The sequence below is a fragment of the Leuciscus leuciscus genome (assembly GCF_965113295.1).
Source record: "Leuciscus leuciscus genome assembly, chromosome: 19".
Taxonomy (NCBI): domain Eukaryota; kingdom Metazoa; phylum Chordata; class Actinopteri; order Cypriniformes; family Leuciscidae; genus Leuciscus; species Leuciscus leuciscus.
In genome coordinates, this window is record NC_138743.1 from 8,576,398 (window position 1) to 8,599,631 (window position 23,234).

General features: G+C 37.2%; 1 protein-coding gene and 1 long non-coding RNA gene across 2 annotated transcripts in view; one reads left to right on the forward strand and one right to left on the reverse strand.

Annotated features, from left to right (window-relative positions):
- The window catches only part of LOC309481633, a 54,543-nt gene that overhangs the window by 5,289 nt on the left and 26,020 nt on the right, over positions 1-23,234 (forward strand). The gene's annotated exons all lie outside the window — the stretch shown is intronic.
- The window catches only part of igf2r (insulin-like growth factor 2 receptor), a 38,756-nt gene continuing 16,381 nt past the window's right edge, over positions 860-23,234 (reverse strand). The window contains exons 16-47 of the mRNA XM_082146595.1: positions 21,932-22,047; positions 21,059-21,218; positions 20,785-20,961; positions 20,575-20,676; positions 20,387-20,488; positions 19,918-20,092; positions 19,022-19,195; positions 18,409-18,552; positions 18,063-18,238; positions 17,107-17,194; positions 16,820-17,023; positions 16,583-16,713; positions 16,402-16,505; positions 16,000-16,133; positions 15,732-15,928; positions 14,873-14,999; positions 14,478-14,609; positions 13,115-13,377; positions 12,817-13,029; positions 11,644-11,793; positions 11,356-11,514; positions 10,543-10,741; positions 10,151-10,303; positions 8,686-8,923; positions 6,134-6,270; positions 5,941-6,061; positions 5,346-5,492; positions 5,076-5,260; positions 4,282-4,468; positions 4,029-4,175; positions 3,657-3,726; positions 860-3,538 (exon numbers count right to left, since the gene is read on the reverse strand). Coding sequence (XP_082002721.1) covers positions 3,164-3,538; positions 3,657-3,726; positions 4,029-4,175; positions 4,282-4,468; positions 5,076-5,260; positions 5,346-5,492; positions 5,941-6,061; positions 6,134-6,270; positions 8,686-8,923; positions 10,151-10,303; positions 10,543-10,741; positions 11,356-11,514; positions 11,644-11,793; positions 12,817-13,029; positions 13,115-13,377; positions 14,478-14,609; positions 14,873-14,999; positions 15,732-15,928; positions 16,000-16,133; positions 16,402-16,505; positions 16,583-16,713; positions 16,820-17,023; positions 17,107-17,194; positions 18,063-18,238; positions 18,409-18,552; positions 19,022-19,195; positions 19,918-20,092; positions 20,387-20,488; positions 20,575-20,676; positions 20,785-20,961; positions 21,059-21,218; positions 21,932-22,047 — 5,187 coding nt within the window. The 3' untranslated portion in view covers positions 860-3,163. The remainder of the gene's footprint in view (positions 3,539-3,656; positions 3,727-4,028; positions 4,176-4,281; positions 4,469-5,075; positions 5,261-5,345; positions 5,493-5,940; positions 6,062-6,133; positions 6,271-8,685; positions 8,924-10,150; positions 10,304-10,542; positions 10,742-11,355; positions 11,515-11,643; positions 11,794-12,816; positions 13,030-13,114; positions 13,378-14,477; positions 14,610-14,872; positions 15,000-15,731; positions 15,929-15,999; positions 16,134-16,401; positions 16,506-16,582; positions 16,714-16,819; positions 17,024-17,106; positions 17,195-18,062; positions 18,239-18,408; positions 18,553-19,021; positions 19,196-19,917; positions 20,093-20,386; positions 20,489-20,574; positions 20,677-20,784; positions 20,962-21,058; positions 21,219-21,931; positions 22,048-23,234) is intronic.

The window sequence follows — 23,234 nt, forward strand, 5'->3', positions numbered from 1 at the left end:
AAACAAACAATAGAAATGTTGAATTGTAAACTAAAAGTTAAAGCACGAAAATTACTAACTGGAAATAAACTAAATACTGGAAATAAACTAAATATTAATTTATAAAAAAAAACTTAACCAGAAGATCTACTCACCTTTAGATGAAAACAAACTAATGTTAGAAATTTTGCAATGGCAATTAACTGAAATAGGTTTAAGTTCAATTACTTTAAGTTTAAGCACTAAAATCGCTAACCGGAAAATAATAAAATAGAACAAAATAAAACTGAAAAAAAAAGAGTAATATTTAAAAATAATAATATAAAAAACATAACAAAACAATAAAATGACTCAAATGAACCCAAAAGTTAAAATGAAAACTAATAAATACGTGTGTGTGTGTGTGTATGTATAGTGTATATATGTATATATATAAATTGAAATAAAGCTGAAATAAATTATAAACCGTATATCTACTCAATATTAGATGAAAAACAAACTAATATTAGAAATGTTGCAATGGCAATTAACTGAAATAAGTTTAGGCTAAATTAAGTTTAAGCACTAAAATTGCTGACTGAAAAAACTAAAACTGAAAAAGAAAACAAACCCCCCCACAAATAGTAATATTTAATAATAATAATATAAAAAACATAAAATCACAAAAATGAACCCAAAAATTTAAATGAAACTGAAAATATAAAAATAAAAGCTAGTTCAAAATATTTATAAAATCTATAATCATACATAAATAAATGTTCAAATTATACTGGACCAAATTCCCACCGACACCATCATTCTACCAACAGCCGTTTGATTAAATTGCTTGAGCGAGAATCAGTTACTGCCCTCAGGCGAGATGAACCACAAGAACTCCCAGTAAGAATGCATGCAGAGCAGCTGATAGTTTTATTGAAATAATGCCATCAAATCTCAGCATAAACTATTTAAATCCAAAAACAAGATGCTGTATAACATGACAAATACTGTCTGAGAAGAGCTAAAGCTTCTAACAGAAAAAAAGATGATCTCAGGACTCTTGACGTTTTTCAGAGAATTAAACCATACAATATCCCATACAGCAGTCACAGACATTTTTTAGTAGGGAAAGGGGGAACCCGTGACGACCAATAGCTATCGAGTGTACCGTCCACCTTCTGCCCTAAAGGACAGAAGAAAAAAAATGTCCACCAAAGTGCAAAGTACTTAAAGAGACAGCCGGTCGTGCTTCACCTCAGTTTGATGTACCGTCTCAGGAACAGTGAGTTATGAAAGACATACAGAACTGCTGTGGCTTTATTTGGCAACCATATATGTGAGGAATACACTGATGGATGGGTAATACAAGCTTAAGAGACAACCTATTAGAGCCAGAGTGAAAAATACTGTAACACATGCTGTCGAACAGGACCAGGGTCCTGTTTCATTGCCATGTGAGAAGAACGTTTTGGTAAATCATTTCCGGACAGCAGAATGCAACCCTGCAACACAGCTTATGCAAATGTATGCATCTTTCTGAAAACCAAGTTAGTCAGCAGGACATTAAAGGTGAGCTGAAACTGATAAACACATTCAGCAAACAAAACGCTTTCGATTAATGTGACTAGCAACAAAACGGTTCATGCTAACTGGAAAAGTGCTTTGTAGAAGGCTTTCTGCTGCTTGCTGTACATGTGACTTCTTTCATAGGCGCGGATTTCTTTTGTGCAAAGCGTAAATTTAAAAGAACGAAGAAAAAAAAAAACTTTTACAATAAAGTTCAATTTGTTAACATTAATTAGTGCATTAGATATCACAAACTAACAATGAACAAGACTTTTACAGAATTATTAATTTAGGGAAATGTTCATTTCAACATATATTAATACATTTGTAATACATTAAGTTGTATAAATTACCGTTGGTTAATGTTTCATGAATGAACATAAATAACAAGTAACAGTATACTTATAAATTAATGTGGATTAATAAATTCTGGGGGGGAAAAAACGTTGTTCACTGTTAGTAGTTCATACGAAGCCAGGGTGAAATGGTGATTATAAAAATTATATTTCAGTGCTTTGCATTCTCTCGCAAAAGCACTGCTTTTCCCAGAGAAACGTAAAAATCGCTTAATATTCGCTTACAAAAATATTGCGTTCCCCTGAGAAACTTTGCTTGCAGAAGCACAGAAATACAGGTTTTCCCGCCACCTCATTATTTTCCCATCATTTTCATCACAAGTTTTGCGACTGAACACAAACTTTCTCGGGTGAACGCAAAAGTTCGGTGAGAGAACGCAAAAGTATTGAATATAATTTTTCCTCCCACTCCCATTTACTTTTTTTTTTTTTACCATCACCTTGTCACTTTAGAGGCTCTGTAAGTTCATGATATCAAATAATGTTAATGAATTCAACCTCACTGTAAAGTGTTACGCAAATATAATAATAACATTAATTTAACATAACGCAAATAAACAGCACACTGTGATGCACTTCTGATTGCGACGAGAAATTACAATTCTAAAGGAAGCCTGCTGCAGTCTTACATGCATTGTCATTCCTTCGTGGCACTAAACCTCTGTATGCGCTCTGTGTTCTAGTAGGATAAGTAGAACATGCTTTTTTGGCAGAACAAGCGGGCAAAAGCATTGCACAAAACACTCAACGACGAATGGATGTTATGGTTAGATTAATGCTGAAGCGTGATATCTGAAGCGAATCAATCTCCTTTCGGTGCTACATGGCTCAAGATATGTGAAATACTGCTTCAGACTAAAGTTTAGAAAAGGTCTTTGACTGTATCTGCCACAATCAATCAAAATCATTTCATAAAACAGTGTATTTTTCCAGTGAGCTGGTGTGCTAACAAAAAAACAGTACCCAAAAATCTTTAAATAACAATAAAAAAATCTATATAGTCCATTTCTGTATGTTTGTGGGAGACCGAATTCACATACGATGCTGTACACAATTCATCTTAATCAATGGGAAACGAACAAACAAACAAATAAACGATCAAATGACAAAAAACATTTTTGTCAGGAAGGCATCAAGTCTATTTAGTGGACGAAACGACTAACTTGCTCCTGAAAGCGGTCTCGCAAAGATTTCCCTTTAGAAAACCCCAAAAATGGAGCAACTGAACATTTAAAGCGTGGTGGCAGAAACATTCAAAAGTTCAGTTCGGCTGCCCGATGCGCTCAGACTTTAAGTAGGTCCTCGTCGCTGTCATCAGGGTCTGGCTGGGGTTTCCTCTGGTTTCTATCGCTGTATCTGGTCTGATTTCTGCTCCGTGTGTCCACCAGGAGCCCCACCAGATCCTCATCGCTCTCTGCTTTCAACAAAGCCGACTGCAGTCGTGAGGAAGAGGACGATGAATGGGCCATTCGGACCCCTGGGACCGTGAGCACCTCGTCCTCGCTGTCCTGTTCGTCCAGGGAGAAGGAACGCAGGGCATCCGCGCTGACGGGTTTGGTGGTGATGTGACCGTTCTCTTGAGGCTCCCGCGTGGGCGTCCCGGTCTCCTCCATCAACCACTCCATCTCATCTTCACATCCATCCTCATCGGTGTTCACCTAAAGAGAGAGAAGAACAAAGACGAGGAGGGTTAAGGACAAACTCGTTCTGTTCAACTTGGACTCTTTTTGAAATGATAAAAGAAAAAAGAAAATCAAAAAAAAGATAAAACGTTACCCTGGAGTACTTGTAAGACACTGGATTTCCTTTCTTGAAGCAGCTTGACACTTTCTTCATAACAAGTTGCCTAAAAATATATAAACAGATTTTAAGCAGCTCAAGTAGAAGTAGAATTCCTATATATTTGCTGCCCATGAAACACTTTCTATCATTATCAATGTTAAAAACAGTTGTGTTGCTTAATATTTTTGTGGAAAACCCTCATTCATTTTTTTTCAGGATTCTTCATGAATAGAAAGTTCAAAAGAACAACATTTATTTAAAATAGAAATCAAACACTATAAATGTCTTTACTGTCACTTTTGATCAATTTAATGAATCCCTGCATGAATCAAAGTATTAATTTCTTTAAATTTAAGTTGCATTTACCTCCTTTCTCGTTTGTGCAGCAAGAGAACAAGCAAACAGATTGTGAGCACAACCAACAGTAGGCTAAGCACCGCCCCTAAAGCCTGACTCCGCCCAGACAATCCGGCATGCTCCTCCCCTCCATCAGTGCTGCGTGGGTCCATGGAGCTGGATGAACAATAGGAGAACCAACGTACTTTACTCAAACTTCCTTTGCTGACATATCTCTGTATCAGAACTGCCTGGAAACATGTTTAGGCTTTGTGATACTCACAAAATAGTACAAACGGTGGAGGTGTGCCAAACAAACAGATACTGGCAGCCATCCGTTTCCAGCAAGAATTCTGGGATACCCTCTCCTGCTTGAGGGCTGCAGTGGAACAGGATGGTCGAGGACACAGTTTTGGTTTTGTCTCGCCCACATACGGATTCAGATGGTACCAAGACGTCAAGGTTTCCACCTGACAACATACAACATGCCAACAGTTACAACATTACAGGAATATTTTTTCCCCTCAAAGTAAACGATTTACAGAAAAATAAGGAACCTAAACTTAAAATATATTATGAATAATATATTATTTAAAAATTCACCACAAGCGATGAAAGTGGACTTGATCAATTTGCTAATTGTAGCCAAAAACTAATACTAAAAAAAAAGGACCAAATATTGAAAAAGTAAAGAAAAATCATCCAAAATATATATTAAAAAAATATTTTTGTTTTTGTCATTTTCGTGTTACAAATAGAATTTATAAATTAAAAATAAATAAACAAAACAAAGAACATATTTTAAACAAACTATTTCATTTTTTAAATGAAATATTTTTGCAGTTTTGGTGTTGTTACAAACAAAAATGTAACATTAAATGAATAAAAAGAAAGAAAGAAAAAAATAAAATATTTAATTATTTTGCCGATTAAAATATATAAACAAACAAATAAATATATAAATAAAGGAGGAAATAAACCCTACTTTGCCTTTCATTTGTCCCAACGAGCCGAAACATTTGAGCACTGCTCACACATTGTATTTCCCGATATGGTTCCTTATAGAATTCCTCTTACCTTTGATATAATACTTGGCTTTGCTGGAAGAGCCAATTTTTCTGCGGTAACTGCTTTCAATCTTGACCTGACAGATATTAGCACCCAGGCAATTGGAAATGGAGCTGTCTGTGATGCCTGATAGTTGGATGTGGTAGATATAGCGATCTCCATTAGAACGGATGTCTCCTGTGGCGTTGTGGAAACTGGGGACAGATAAAACACTGTTTATCTCATGCACATAACTAGATGTAGTGTGGTGTAGTTGTAGGCTCTGCGAGAGATACTCACCGGTAATAAAGCGCTCCCAGGTTGAACAGGGCTCCTGTCTCGGGGATTTTGATGGTTCCATTGACCATCTCGACTTCCTCCTGCTTTACAGCACATGCGGATCGAGTCTCCCACTCCACCCAGAACTCACATGCAGTTTTATCCTCCCTAAAACACACAAAGGCAAATATATGAATCTTACTTACCTGCCTGAGTACTGTGGTAAAGCCCTGTAAAAGTACATTAAAACTACAGACCAGATTCCCAATGGAAACTTTATAAATATGTATATGTTTTTTTCATATGGTTAAGTGAAGTTGGAAGTTGATGTCATTAAAGTCAGCATGGAATTAAAATGGTCAATTATTGTTGTTTATGGAGTATTGCAGCATTTATTATAAATGATTTATCTGTGCAAAACGTTAAAAAAAAATTAAAATCATGTGCCCTCGTAATCTTTAATCAAAATAACTCTCCCTCCCTCTTACAGCAACATCTCTTCTCTGATGACGTGTTTACGGCGCGAGGGCGGGACAACTTCAATTCATGCCAACTTTAACAGATTTAAAACACCACAAGTTAAGAATCCATTCACGCCAAGTTTCTCATTACTTACTTTAATAGTAATTTTGGATGACCCATTGTGCTGCCACACTTCAGCTGTATGATAGTTCTGGCTGGTTGTTTGTTTCCACACACCTCGCCACCCATGGAATAATTGACCAGGATCTTTCCATCTGGAGAAAATACATGCTGATGAGAAACCAACAAAGCCATAATTATGTCAGAGAAGGTTTAAAAACACTCACCGATTAACTCCATGGTCTGCGTGTGCACACGGCCCAGAGTCTCCGTCTTTCCGTTGGCACGTCTGCGACACACGGCGGCGTCCGCTGCACAACCTGGCTGGCCTCCATGGATGGCCTGGCACAGATTGAAGTAGTAACTGTGGGAACAAATAGTACAATTGTGACTTTCACACATACTGAACAGATGCAGGTGCAATATTACACAATTGTTCCATTACTGATTAAATGAGTTGTGTCCAAGTTCTACTGATTTAAAAGCGTCACACAAAAACATGAATACTCCAGAAATGCATGTTCGCAGACAAAAAGGACAATACTTGCACAGATATAGCAATTTTGGCTGATACCAATAACTGGTCATTATTTTTTAAAACTGGTATGGCTTCAAATTATAGGTCAATATAATAATAAAAAAAAAAATTATAATATGTTTTTTACATTGGATATACTTTCAGCCACTCTCTAGATACTAGGGCTGGGTAAAAAATATCGATTTCTCGATTTTAATCGATTCTCATTTTTACGAACCGATATCGATTCTTAAATCCCAAGAATCGATTAGTCATCCTGTTTTCAGTTGATGAATGAATGTAACATTGTAGCGTGCATCCCATCCAATAAATCGCAATAATCTTTGTGCTTTGTTACTATTGATATGAAACAAAGTCTCAGATTTCAATTACATCCATTTTCTTTTGGACCGTTTTGGAGCTCAAGAGCAGAGCAGAGCACGTGATTAATAATACCAGTTACTGCGCAAAATAAACATGAATTAGCATCTGAAAGTGTGTTAAAAGGTAGAGTACAACTTATCGAAATCCGTATCATGTGACATGGAATCGCTCAATCAGTGTTTCAACTGTTGAAAGACGTCAGTAAATCAGCTTGTAAACAAAGTCCTTTAACGTCACATTTACCTCAGAAAAACCATATCCAGTGACCATAAACTCGCTAGTCAGCTAGAAAAATGTCAGTTTTATTGACACAATAAAGATATTAAATATTAAAAATGTAAAAAATATTAAATATTTTGATAAAAAAATACAGTAAAAACAGTTTATTGTCACAAATCAGTTAATTTTTACCTTCAATATTATAGTAGGCTAATGAAGCCTAGTAGGCTACTATTGACTCCCATAGTTTACAGCATTAGTTAAGAGATCTGTTTTCCTTGAGAAAATTTGCCATGTATTGTACCTGATATCCAAAATAATCATTATTGAATCGAAATCTAATCGAATTGCAAGCTTGTGAATCGAAATCTAATCGAATTGCAAGCTTGTGAATCGAAATCTAATCGAATTGTGAAATTTGTGTCAATACCCAGCCTAGTAGATACAGTACCATAATGAAATGAAAATTTTTTTTCATAAAATAAATAATTATTTTAGGATATTATTAGGGATGCACCGATTGGGAAATTCTGGGCCGATACCGATACCGATGTTTAACATAACAACTTGGCCGATGGCCGATGCCGATGCCGATGTTTTTTCTTTTTGTTATTTATTCCTTCTTTTGTGCCACGGAAACATACAAGTCTTTCGGCTCTTGATCACACTATCCTAGAATGAGCACAAATTCAATCAGACCAATTTATGAAACAAAAAAAACCTTTAATGTCACATTCTGGTTGACAGTTATAACCTTATTTATAAGTTCTTTTTCAGTTGTTATGAAGAGCAATATGAGAGAGAAATTTGGTAATCATTGTCTGACCCAACAAAAAAAACATTATAATATTCATTTTATTTTTCGTGTTCGCATTTATGAGGGAAAAAACACGGGTGAATGTTCATACCAAAATATTAAATTTTAAGCACGCACGCGCTCTTCTGCGAGAGAGAGAGAGAGAGAGAGAGAGAGAGAGAGAGAGAGAGAGAGAGAGAGAGAGAGAGAGAGAGAGAGAGAGAGAGAGCGCGCGCGCTCTCACTCACTATTCAGAGCGGTCAAGCTTCCCCGTACTTTTTGACAAGAGTCCTTGACAGGGAGGCCAGAGTTTCTTTGCAGCTCAAGTCGGCGGCGGTGTGTACAGTTAACGCTCTATCTGTTGACGGCGCTGAGGGAAAAGCTCCCGCCACTGGAAGAAGCAGTCGCCGCCCATTTGTGTCCTCCTGCGCACCCATCAAAGCCGTGCAGAACGTCTTCAGCACTCGCGGATCGTGCATACTCCGCCGCTTCTTCTGCTACACACCATGGTCGTTCTTTTCTCGAGAAAAGGAGTTTTCTCATAGAAAATAAATAAATAAATGCGTCATTGTACCCAGCACTTCTGAAAATGCACTTCCGAATGCGTCTCTGTCCCCAGCATATCAAACCAAACTGACGCCCATGTGACATCGGCGAATGTCATTTTTATTTCCCGATGGCCGATGGCAGTTAACGAGGCAAATATCGGCCGTTACCGATGTTCAGCCGATGCATCGGTGCATCCCTAGATATTATGTTTATTTATAAATGTGTATATTTAGGTTAAACTTACTGTTATTTTATTATAATTATTATTAATACATGCAACAGGGTCAAATTTAATTCTCAAATTAAAAACTCACGAATCGTCCCCGTGGCTAAATTTCCATGGCTCTGTAAGAGAAGAGAGGGTGCGCAGGTCGTAGGTCTGGTGTTGTCCTGCCAGCTTGCACTCCATCTTTTTGGGTGGGCACACCACATTCGTTTGCCACTGGAAGGTGGCAGAACACCCTTGGGTTTCGCTCAACAGCTGGGGTGTGCCACGGCCCGCCTCTGGGTCACACGAGAACAAAATGGACGACTGACGCTTCCCTCTTACTGCTGTGAAATACACACACAAAAATAAAAATACCTTAAAACAGCCCTTAAGTCAAGTGCAGACAGAAACACATTTCTTATTCAAATCTTATAAAACACGCACAATTTAAAGATATACAATGTAACTTTTGGCCCTCTGGCAGTTAGAAAAACAAAACATGCATTTTGCAAAATAACATTGTTTTGGATGTTCTGTGTGACCGTGCGGATGAATATGACCTTTCCCAATAGATAATGCTTTAATGAACTCCGTTAAGAGAAATACATATGGCAATTTATCTGTTCAATAAAATACCTTTTATAATAATAAAATAAATATACATCATAAAAAATAAAAATAAAAATATATATATAAAATAAAACATCACTTTTACAACATTTTAAATCCCTCAGTTTGCTCCATCTCCAAAAAGCCAAACCAATGTTGATTCTTGTTTTATTACAAGCTGTGTCCCTTTCTATTTTTGCCAGCAGACTCTCCTCTGTTCGGCTTTTGTTTAAAACGGGTGATTCCCCGGAGGTTGGAGTTTTAGCTGCTCCATGTCAATCTTTCTCACTCATTGTGACAACTAACCAATGCCGCTCCAACACCATACACGCGTCAGAGTAGCCGGAGCAACTTTTCTCTATTTACGGATAAGACGAGACACACACGGGCGAGTGACGCATGTACGCAATTTCCCATGAAAACCATCCCTTCAGGTCTAAAATATAAACACTTATAATAGGCTTACCATAGTGAATCAGGGAAGACAAAAAACACATTTTGGAAGAAGGATTGAAGTAAATTTTTAACAAAACAAAAAAAATTCCAAGTGCACCTTTAAGTTCATGTTCATGTTATGTGCTGCCAAAATGATGAACCTCGGCAATTCCACGCAAAACTGTCACATCCATAACGCCAACACAATGCCATGGTATTTAGTTGGCGTTATGGATGTGACAGTTTTGCGTGGAATTGGCCACCTAATAATTATATTAGGTTTTAAATATTACTTGTTTGAATGAAACCTAATGTAATTACAAAACTGTTTAAATGAAAATTTTTTTTTTTGGCATTTTGTAAACATTTGTACTTCAATTATTTATGTATTAATTATTATTCAAAATAATATTAATATTTACTTTGTTTTTCTTGCTTAACATGGAACTGAATCCATTAATAAAAAACAAAAAAATGTTTTACATCAAAGCTATTTTATGAGGTTTTAGGCTGCCAGGAATACTTACCATCAGAGCAGAAGCCCCATTTCTGATCTTTGTTATAGTTGCTTGTAGTTGCACACCACTTCTTTCCGTCAGTCCTGTCGTCAGTTGTGCAATCAGTATAAGACTTGACCCGGGTATTAAAGGGGAAAGTGCACACTTCATCTTTATCTGTAACTGAAAGACAATTAACACAAATTTTAATCATTTAGAGAAAAAGTGTAACTGGATTCTTCCATCTTAGATTTTGAGCTTGCTTGATTGCAATGCATTCTGGGATTGCCTTTACTATGAAACATTTACTTCGCACCTTACAAAGCACCACAATTAATTATAATCTTTTGCCAAAAGTCTGCCTATTATGCCTTAAAATGTGGTTTAGTTTACTAGGTTTTTAGAGCGATTCAGTGACTTACCTTGAGGACAGGTGTCTCCTCCACTATACTGCATGATCACAGCCTGCTCTTCTCTATTGTAGTCTAGGTTCATGACTTTGCTGTTCCCATATGAAGCCGCTGAGCCAGTGGAGATCAGACATACTGCGCTGTCTTTACATTTTGTGTCTGCCACAGTCCCACACACATTGATTGTAAAGGAGCCAGAGCTTCCAGGAACCTAAAAGACACAATAAACTGAGCTCCAGAATCATTCTTTTGCTACAATGCTCCTATAAGCTGACAAAAATTGAGATTTTTGAATATATGTACACACTACCGTACAAAATTTTGGGGGCCGGAATTAAGGAATTAAAACTTTCATTCAGCAAGGATGCATTAAATTGATGACTAAGAGTAAAGACATTAATAATGTTACCAAAGATTTCTATTTAAAAAAAAGAAGCTGTTATTTTGAACTCTTTATTCATTAAAGCATTCTGGAAAAAAAGTATCACAATTTTCACAAAACTATTAAGCAGGACAACCGTTTTCAACATTGATATTAATAAGAAACGTTTCTTGAGCACCAAATAAGCATATCAGAATGATCATTTCTGAAGAATCTCTAGACTCTAAAGACTGGAGTAATTCAGCTTTGACATCACAGGAATAAATTACATTTTACAATTCAAATAGAAAACTGTTATAACTGTGATCACATACATGCAGCCTTAGTGAGCAAAAGAGTCTTCTTTCATAAACATTACTACTCAAAAACTTGTAAGATTTGTTAGCATACTTATTTAAAATGTTCAGCCTTTGTTTTCTGGAAAAAAAGTCTCTTGTCATTACCTGAACAGGCCCTGACAGCGGTGAGAGGTCAAAGGTGTAACGCAGTTGAGAGACGGTCAGACTGCAGCCCCGCGCCGTGACGGTCTCCAGGCAAACCACAGGAGTGGCCCACTCGAACACATACATACAGTCATGTGCCCGGATCATCTGGGGAGAACCCTGTTTGTGGAAAACAAACACTTACACTCATGTATAACAGAAATGAATACCAAAATTATTGAACCAACAACAACTCAGTTGGAGTCATAAATTGTCGACTTCAACCAAGGTTTTGGGTTGATCTCTTACCAACTCTGCCCCTTTCTGGCAGGTGAAAATGATCTTGGAGGAGTAGTTGGAGGTGCGGTTAGAAGGGCAGATGGTGGTGCTGGTAAAGGTGATCTCCACCTCTTTGGTGTTGGTGTTATAAAGAGGAGGGGAGGTGATGCGTCCGATGTCCTGCACAGAAAGGAAAAGCCCACACTGAATTTAAAATCTAATTCAAACATGTCATTATAGATTAGGGTTGATTCAGTAGCAACCCCTGGTACCTATGACATTATTCCTATTAATTCGACTGATAGTATGAACTTTCTTCATCTAAATTGTTACATTTAAAGTGCAACAAGTTATGCATGCATACTTATGTTAGGCTTATGTAGCATACTGGTTATTAAATAAACTAACAATACTATATTTTTATGTCTATGATGTAATTGTGTCTGATTAATAGAATATTAAGCATAAATACAGTATTTATGACTGTATAGCTGGTGTGCGCAAGCTGATAAGCAAAACATGCAGAGTGTGTTGAGTGTGCAGCGGCACAGAAGCGAGAGCATGTCACGATACAAAAATGATGACTTTGATATGATACCTGACTAAAATATCTCAATACTGAATCGATACCATGGCAAAAACGAAAATAACAGTAAAAGTAATTGAATAAAATGACAACTTAAAATTCATTGTTTTATAAATAAATAAATAAATAAAACAAAGTATTAATTATATTATCAATCACATTCGCAAAAATTACACAATTCTGAACAGGTTGGAATATGGGTGGGTGATCTGACCAAAATCTCATTTCATGATATGAGTAATTAAATTTTGTTTTTAATGTCATTTTATATCACAATATAGTTATTTAATTTGATTTTATCTTAAAATATTATTTGCTATTTGCTAAACGAATCAAGCCAACTAATATGATTCATATTCTTTCTTCACCCAATAGTTTATACATTTAAATAATTTAAATAATTAAATTATTATTTACTTAAATTATTATATTTAAATTATAGAAAAAAACTGCACTGGAAATACAGGTATCGGTACTCGTATTGGCGAGTAACAAAAATTAAAGTATCAAAGTTTCATATCGGAATTGTTTAAAAAAAAGTGGTATCGTGCTTCCCTACAATACACCATCTTAAAAAAGCAAGAAAAGTGGAAATCACTGCTCATGTGTTTACTCACAATTGGTTCTCCATTATCAGGGTCCATGCACACAGCGGCCCCTGGAGGACAGTTGACCCCTGGGATGGGGTTGAGGGGCTGGCAGATGTTGATGTAGAAGTCAGGAGACTTCTGCTTGTCTACATCTTCATCGATAGCGGTGTAGTAACCAGTGAGATGGATCAGAGGACTCAGGTCAATCTGGTTGGTTCCATTCCAAACGGAGCACTTCACCTGCAGAAAAGATGCACGAAATATGTTGCAGGTCCAAATGAAGCGAGGTTCAGAGGATTGAAAGTTTTAAAAGACTTTCCATTACCTGTTGTTCGCAGACCAGAGGGGTGAACCAGGAGAAGAAGTGAGTGCAAGTGGTTTCATCCGAGTACACCAGCACGGGCTCACCCGTGCCTCCTTCCCCGGACTTGCAGACGAAGCTGAAGATGCTCTTGTGTTTTAAAGAAGGGTTAGCGGCGCACGGGTCTCCATCCTCATAGATGAGCTCCACCACCTGATCCTTATAGACCAGCTTCCTTGTGGCGTTTCCACCATTTAAGGCCATCTGATTGTCCTTGATGCACACACCTGCAGCAAAAAAACATCTTAACATTACCATGTGAAGTCTTTGTTTAGGCCTAAATGTATTAAAACAATTATTCTGTTCTCACTGAAACAGAAATGAATAATCAAAACTACTTCTGTCTGTCTGTCTATTCATCTATGATTCAGGGACAAACAGCAACCAGCGATAGATGGACCGACGCCGAAGTCCAGGCATGTTGTGTTCTTATTTCAGCCTCGATCAGGGTTCATAAAGATTTTTAAGAGTAAAATTCAAGCACTTTCAAACAGTGGCAGCGGTGCTTTTCAAGGCTGGGTACAGGTGAATAATCAAGGGTTCAGTGAATAATTAGATGTACATTATATGCAAAACAGCTGAGAAGTCATTTATACTTTCTCATGAACTCCTGTTGAACTGTTGAAGACTGGACATGCGCATGCAATATTCAGGCGGCAATCTACTTAATGTGACCGGATGACATCAACGCGGTGATGCACAAATGATCCACAACTCAATCTTTAAAGTTCTTTTTTTCCCTATTTTTAATCAAGACATAAGAAAAAATATTGAGCATTTTCAAGGATAACAATTCTAAATTCAAGCACATTTCAAACTTTGAACACGGTTCAAATCAAGCTTTTCCCAAACTTTCCAAACTCTGTGCGAATCCTGCTCGATGATACAGTATGTAGCACTGCAAGATGTCTTATGAGATTTCGTCTCTTAGCCCTTCTTTTTGCTCTTTCAAATCGTATAACTTATATGTCTACATTCCATCTTCATTAACATGAAACCCACAACACGCAACAAAAACACAGCTCCGATCACGGCGTCCTCCATTCTCCAGTTGTTGACGTTGTTTAATGCCGCGCTCAAATGCCATCGCTGTTGATCGGCTTACGTCACTTCAAAATTCCTACTGGCGGTGCGAATGCAACCAGGAAAATGGCCCTAGGGGAAAATTAAGTTCTTGGGGGACCGCGCTGGTGACTAGTTCCTATTACACTAGGAACTAGCCCTGGTGCAAAAGCCCCTATAGACTCCAAAGTTCTACTTAAAAATAATAATCAAGAGATATTTTTCACAGTTTTTCACTAAATGAAGAGGACAAATGGAAACATACCTGTTCCAGATGCACAACCAGCGTTGGCTATTTCTCCACACACGTTCAGTCTGAACATCTTCCTATGGGCCGCGGGATCATAGACCGTATAGCCACCTGTTCGACTGAGGCCGTTAAGGTCAAAGAGATGACCTGTGGAGACCAAACACACACACAGTACATACACATCTTAGGATTGATTCAGGAGACAAAAATAAATGCAGTATGCTAGAGCTAGTGTGAAAAAACATTTTCTGTATTTAGACTATTTGCAGGCAAAAGACACATGCACCTAGAAGACAGTGTTATGAGCAGACAGGAAGTGTCTGGATAAGATGATTCAGTTGTTCTGGTTATGAGTGTTCATGTGAGTAATTGTGTATTCTGTGTGACCGACGCTCAAGTGGGCGACTCACCTGTAGCTGGATTAGTGACTTTACAGTCTCCATGCTCAGTGCTGTTGAGAGGACAAGCTGCAGCAGTGAACCACACAAAGTTATACACACAGTTCTCCAGCGCCGTGATCAGAGTGGGTTCTGAGTCCTGTAGACAGACAGCAAGTCAGAGAGACACACAAGAACAGGGTTACAGATATATACATACAAATAACTGTAATTATTATTATTTACATATAATTATACATTTAGGTCAGTAAGATTTTATATGTTTTTGAAATAATTTAATTGATCAAAAATACAGTAAAAACAGTATTATTGTGAAAAAAACCCCACTGTTTTCTATTTGAATGCATTTTAAAATGTAATTTATTTTCTGTGATGCAAAGCTGAATTTGTAGCATCATTACTCCAGTCTTCAGTGTCACATGATCCTTCAGAAATCATTCTAATATGATTTGCTGCTCAAGAAACATTTATCATTTTTATCAATGTTGAAAACAGTTTATAATATTTATAATATTTAATATTTAAATATTTAAAATATTTATATATTAACAGTTTAATATTTGTAAGAATCCATAGACAGTTAAAAAGAACAGCATTCATTTTAAATATAAGTTTTTCGTGACATTATAAATGTCTACTGTCATTGTGATCAATTTAATATAACCTTGCTTTATAAATTTATGGTAAAAAAATATATATATATATTAAAATAATTAAATAAATATATATATATATATACACACACACACACACACACACACACACACACACACACACACACACACACACACACACACACACACACACACACACACACACACACAGACAGTCATGGGCAGAATTATATTTAAAAGCCTTAATTATTACAGACCACTTTGTCAGGGTCGCATCTGAAGCGAATGATGGTGGTCCGGTTTCTCTTCTGGTCAGGACAGGCTTGTCCATTGGTGTACTTCAAAATCAGTATGTTTTTATCCCACTGTGGTCCTGCCTCTGCCTCCCCCAGATTCACATACTTGTCTCCGTCCTTCAGACAGGCCGCTGCGCTAGACGGGCAGCTCCACAGCCCTGAGACAAACACCAGTTATAAAACCTATGCTGAATGGTCAATACGCTCCAGCTCTGCTGCTGACACTCACCGGTCTGAGGCACCAAAGACTTGCACACATTGATATAGTAACGCTGACTCTGATTGGCCTTTTCTGGCATGATCATCCAATTAGATTTGTGCAGGGCCAGAGAGGATAGATCGTAGGAATGGCCATTGCCATCACTGCCAAAGAGAGAGTAGATGATTTAGACAGTTGTATTATGTGTTACGTGCAAATACATTAGCAAGAAAGTTGGGTTACACTTTATTTTAAGGTGACGTAGTTACACTGTACTTACTCAAATAAGTACTGGGTAATATTAATTAACTACACTAACTTACTATAGAGTTACGGTTTGGTTTAGGGTTAGTTACTTGCTATAGTAAGTACATGTAGTAACGTGTAACTGCGTCACCTTAAAATAAAAGTGTTACCAAAAGTTGCTCTCACTTGTAAGAGCAAGTTGTGGTTTTGAAGGAAGGGCAGGCCAAAGCTGTGTGCCAATCAAACAGATATGTGCAGTCTGCCGTCTCCTTTATGAATTCTGGCTTACCCTGATGGACAAAAAAATTTATTTAGGAATATCATTCAACTTTTTAATAAACTTGTTCATTGGCTGCAAGGAACTCACAGGATTCTTGCTGTGGTCGCAGGAGAAGAGAATAGCTGTTGATCTCTCGTAGATCTTGTGGCAAGTTTCCCCATTCGTGTAGTTGATCATGATAATCCCATCATCAAATGTGAGGTTTTGATTGGCTACCCCTGCAAAGGAGCATGGGAAAGGTTAAACATGAAAAAAAATATATATATTCTGCTACTAATCACCTACTAGTTTAGCATTGATACTGAACTTAAGAAATAAACTCACCTGCTATTCTGTGTTTTTGGCCCTCGACCTGACAGGAGGAAACGGTTTTGCTGGGACCGTGAGGGCAGACCGAGGTTGTAATGGGGCTGCACACTGCAAAGTGATACTCGTAACCCAAACCCTTCACTTCATAGTCCTTTCCAGCCAGTGGTGTGAGATTGTATTCATAACCACTCTTGGGGTCCTGGACTTTACACTTTTCACCTACAAAGAGCAGGAAAAAAACACTGAGTTAAAGCGAGAGTGTTAGTTAACTGTCCTATGAAGGAATTGGCTGTTCATCTTACCCTGCACTCTTCTGATTGGACAAGCTTCTGAGGTTCTCCAGATGAAAACATACTCACAGCCGTCTTTGCGATCAAACATGGGTGCCCCCTGTAAATAGAAGTAAGAAAAATGTGTTTTAACAGCTTCTTCATAAAAACCTTCAGTCTCTTAAATACATGGGACACTTTCCAGAAATAGAGTACAAGATTTGTGTAGATTTTTTCATGTTTTTGAAAGAAGTCTTTTCTGCTCACCAATGCTGCATTTAGTTGATCAAAAATACAGTAATATTGTGAAATATTATTACAATTTAAATCAAATTTGATGGATAAAAAAAAACTTGAGGAATAGAAAGCTCAAAATAATATTTTTTTAAATGGAAATCTTTTGTAATACTACTGTCACTTTTAATAAATGTAATGCATCCATGCTGAATAAAATGTAAGAATAATAGTACAATAATAATTTAGCTGACCACAATTTTTGGAAAGTTAGAGTATGTTTTTTTCTTATTTCTTTTTGTTTTATTACATTTTTGTAATCCAGTTACCAAAATAGGGGACATGAGTTTTATCTTTTTTGTGATCCTGTTATTTGCCTAAATCTAAATAAAAATAAATAAAATAGGGGTTACAGAATTTGCTTATATTTAGCGGTCACTAATTAGGTACCAAACATTGGTTTGTAGTTACTTAGAAATTTACATTATACTTATATTAAAAATGAATATGGAATGATATTTTTTGCTTCTAGCTAAATACTAATACATTTTTTATCAATAAAATAATTTAACAATAAACATTTAGACATAAATTTAAATATACATCATTTTCACAATCTAATCATTTTCATTCAAAAGAATATGAAATTACTTTTAAATTAATTAAAAAGGTAATGAGACACCAATTTGTTCCTTATTTGTGGAAAGTGCCATGGATTAAAATCTATTTGGACTTGTAACCAAGCACTTGCTTACAGGACTGTCATCACACTGGAAGATGATTCGGGTGGAGTAACGTCCTAAACCACACTTGTCCCCATTCAGATAAACAATACTGATGGAGCCATCTGGTGCAGACTGCAGGCTGGACTGCACGTATCCCAGGTTCACACTCCTGCCGTTGATCTGGCCACACGCTCCAATCGCTCCAGCTGCCAACAACAGAAGTCTATTAGTTTATTGCGTGGTCATTCAGACCAGAACTAATGCGTCAACCCTTGGTTGCAGTTATAAACAAACCATCAATCACAAAATACCCAGAACCAAGCTAGAAACAGAAAGACCTTTCAAAGAGTCTGTCAACACATCAGTAGACACTCACCAGGGCAGCCCTGGACGCGAGGCAGTGGTTTACACACGTTGATGTAAAACTTTTGAGACCGGGCCTGATCCGAGGTGTCCAGAGGCACATAATAGTTTTCATCCAGGCTGAGGTCACCCAAGTCATACGCTCTACCTTGTGAATCTGGAAATACAAGGGGAAACAGCTTGAGTTTGGTGATAATAGTGGTGCAGAAATGACACCTCCGTTTTTGTCACCATGAAATTAAAATGGACAATTGTTCGTTTTTATGGAATATTACAGCGTTTATAATAAATGGTTTATCCCTGTACATCATTATTTTTTTAATTCATGTGCCCTCATGATCTTTAATCAGAATAACTTCCCCTCCCTCTAGCAGCGACATCTCTTCTCTTTTCTGATGATGTTTACTGGCGCGAGGGCGGGACAACCTGTCACTCTCAAAGAGCAAACCACAACCATCCAATAATTTCCCCATGGACAAAATCAAGTCCCGCCCTACATTTATTCTTATTCAAAAAGCCGTTTCACTCGGATATACATTACAATAGGAAAGACTCTCGCAAGTTGCATTTCATGCTGACTTTAAACGCATATTTTTGGTAAGTAAGCGGAGCATGGGAAGGCTTACCAGTGATTTGGCAATCTACAGGAGCAGGCTCACAGGCTAGTGCAGTGGAAAGCTCAAAGAACACATTGTGGGTTACGTGAGTGCTTGTGCCCAGCTCTTCCTGTATAAGCCTCAGGGAAGCTGTAGTGGCCTTTTGGTCACACACAAGATTAATGATGAAGGTGTCTTCGGTACCTGCAGTAGAGACGGGAAACAGGGTAAAAGTGGGTTCAGTCCGGGGCAGACTCTCTATAATACTTGATTCTGATAATCAAATTATCTGATGATTCCGTGATCAAATACATTTGTGTAATGTTGCTGTCATGGCAACATATTTCCTACAAAGCTGTGCTAGTCTCATGATCACCCTAATATGATCATGTTAGGTACAAAAAAATACAATACTATTCATAATACACTATTGGTCAAAAGTTTAGGGTCAATAAGATTATTTTTCTGAAAGCAAGTAATAATTTTATTCAGCAGGGAATGCATTAAAACTGATCAAAAGTCACAGTAAAGACATTTATAATGTTACAAAAGTTTTATACTTTACAAATAAATGCAGGGTTTTTTTTACTTTTGAATTATTCATTAAGGAATCTGTTTCTGTTTCTCCAATATTTATAATAATAATAAATGTTTCTTGATCAGCAGATCAGCATATTAGAATGATATTTTAAACTAAAAATAAACTTATTTTAAACTAAAAGTAATAACATTTCACAGTATTACTGGTTTTTTTTATCAAATAAATGCAACCTTTGTGAGCACAGGACACTTCTTTCAAAAAAAGAAGAAAACCTTTCATCTATAAGCTATTTAATAAAGTTTATTTTAATTTTTTTTAATCGGGAAGCATAATCTCTCTAACTTAAAGTGCAGGTCATCAGGTGATCTTTGCACTGGCTACGCACCTGTTGGTTTGTCCATGGCCCCTTTGTATGTAAGAGTGAGAGCGCCATCGGTGGAGAACTGGAGAGATTGTTCCACCCCGACCTGACTCACAGGCTTATCATCTTCCAGCTCACAGCCAGACACAGGTTTATCTCCGACAGTTCCGCACTCTTTTACAGGGCCGCAAATGTTCACCTACAGTAGACAGGAGGGGTATGTGACTTTTGGTTTCAATTTGTTGTAATTGCACTAAAGACACGTTTCAAGAGGGCAAAAAGAAACTGGAGACAAACTTAATTATTGTGCTGAAAAAGTTCAGCAGTATCAAAAGTTTCATTATTTCTCAAATTCAGTATTCAATACTTGACAATTACCGAATCTACTGAAAGTCCCAGTTTCATTTCATTAGTCATTCAATGCTGTTATTGCTATTTAGTATAGATACAACCCTACTCAAGAACATTTGAAAGATTTGAAAGTGCTTCATACGACAAAGTCTTTTCCATGAGCCTTGACATGGTATCCACTTTCATTGGCCAGCGGCTTAAGGTTGAACTCAAAGCCATTGTTGGGATTTTTCACTGAGCATGTCTGTAGATAAAAAGAGAAATAAGAAACAAAATCTTCTTCATTACCTCAAAGTAATCAGGGGAAAAAAGAACAAGAAAAAGGTTGACCTGGTTGGTGTCAACAGCAGTTGAGATGGCACAGGCTGCTTCTGTGTCCCAAACAAAGTCAACGATACATTTCTGGTTCACCACAAAGCGAGGGCCAGATGGCTAAAGAAAAAGAGCAAATAAAAATATACTGTTATCATATTGTTGTTGCCACTGATTTATAATTAAATAAGCCTTAAAAACAAGTAAAATATCAGGAATGGCTCTCACTGCAGTCCCAGATGAGCAGACAAAGTGGATACGTGTTGTGTACGTGGTCGTCACTCCATCCGCCTCACACATTGAACCATTCGTGTACTCCAACATTAGCTGGTCCTGCTCCACTATCACCGGCCCTTTCTTAGCAATGCCCAAGTTACTGACCTCTACCTTCTCAGACGGGCCTTCCTGCTCAATTAACATGTACACACACGTTTGTTGTCAGTGTTGCAGTTTTATTTCACCATGTCCATTCTCCTATAATGTTCACAGTCAGTGAACTAACCTTGCCAGTCTCAAATTTTATCTCACAGACGGAAGCACTTCTGTCACAGCCAGGCACGGCTTTAAGAGGTCGACATACATTGATGTAGTACTTCCTTCGGTCGTTGGGGTCAGCCGTCTGCATGGCCTGCCAGTTCCTGCCTCCATTAGATACTGACAAACTGCGGAGAGGAAGGAAACAATCGATTCAGTTTAAAGACATTGTTGTTAACACTGTCTAGCTTTCCTACCAGCAATTGTTCTGACACTGTCAAACATGTATTGAGAAGAGATTACACTGCCTTATGAATTGTTATATTGATTATTAGTGCACTTATATCAAGTAATCGTATCTAGTTTCCAAACATGTCTCCGGTATGGCTACAAATGAAAAGAAAAAGTTAAAATTAAAATAAAGTAAAATAAAAAACTCTACAAACCAACAAACTAAAAAAAAATACACATATTTAGTAGATAAAAGAGTGATGGAAATTGATACATTTTTAAATGTATCACTTTAAATGACAGACATTTCTATGCCAAAAGGTAATTTTTTTCCAGTAATTTGTCCATCTTAAAATATCAATGCCTATATTAGTTTAATATACAGAGACAAGCCATTCAAAGGTTGATTCACTCATAAAGTGTGGAACTATCAAAACATGGCACTGTTTGTTTAATCATCCGACCAGCAACACTGGCTCAACCAATGACATGAGTTAGGGAAGGGACTATCTGTTTGATTAAGCAATGGCAAACGCGGAAGTATTCAGGTAACCAATTATTTGTTTAAACCAGTTTGATGACACTAGTGTAAAAATGTCACAGTTCACATTTACAGTAACATATTTAATATTTCTCTAAGACATGAGTCTTTTGTGAAAGGAGAGCTAACCTGGACAGGTCATACTGCTGCAGTGTTTTGGGGTCCGTCACGACACACTCGTGTGGTCTCTCTGGACAGGCGTAGGAAGTGTACCATTTAAAGTTATAAGTGTACTCATCCTCATCCTGCAGAAAATTATTCATAAATGTAGGATATTTTTATAAGACAAGACAAAAGCCTTAAGGCCCTGATATACTTCAAGAGAATTCGAAGAACATACCGGAGTGATGTCATTTTAAACAAAATAAAGAAAAAACAAAGTTAATTTGGAGAGTGCAAAAAAGCACACCAAAGCTGGTAAACTACTATTGGTCTGTGGTGATTATGTAATAGTTGGGTGTGGCTCTGAGACTCCGCCTTCATTGATGAGGACATCTCTGGTTAATTTCATATGTTCAGTCCGTCGAGCTCAGACGTCCGCAAGTAAAACATGAACACGCTGGAGAGTGCTTTATAGTAGAAAATGAAGTTGTAATTCTGATTAAAAGTGGCACTGTTTTTTTTTTTCATTTTTAATACTGTAAAGCTGCTCGCTTTAAAGCAATATATTGTTTAAAGAGCTGATATAAATAAACATGACGCGTCTTGTCTGGAGTGCCGAATTGCAGATCTTAAAGTCCCACAGAAGTGCCTTGAAACGCACAGCATTATTCAGTGTGTTAACTTTTTAAAGGGATAGTTCACTTTGAAATTAAATTTTGGTATGTTTTAGCTTACCTCAAGGGCATCCAAGATGTAGGTGTCTTTTTTTCCGCAGTAGTTTCAATTTTGATATTTTTAGGTCAAACCGTTCTTGTCTGTCAGTCATATAATGCAGGTCTATGGTCACTATCTCAAAGAGCATGCACAGAGTCCAAAGTAAAACAATTCCCCGTCGTCCAAATTAAACAATTCCCCATCGTAAGTACACATTGATGGCCTAAGACACGAAACGAGCGGTTTGTGTGAGAAAACGAACAGTATTTATATCGTTTTTACCTCTTGTACACAGCCACGTCCAAGTGATCTGAGAGCGCGGGTGTGTATAGATATATACACTAGATGTCGCCTTGGCTACGGTTTCGTTCCAATGAACTTGGATGCCCTTGAGGTAAGCTAAAACATACCAAAATTTAATTTCAAAGTGAACTATCCCTTTAACAGTTTTTTCACTGCTGTCATTTTTGTTGTGTGTTTATTTTGTTATTAAACAGAAAGCACTCAGCACATATTTACGTCATCTAAATACTGAACTAGCAGTGTGAGTTGCATTAGGATGTACAGTAACCGTATACCGCAGCAAGCCTACTTCAGGTTTACCAAAACAAAACAA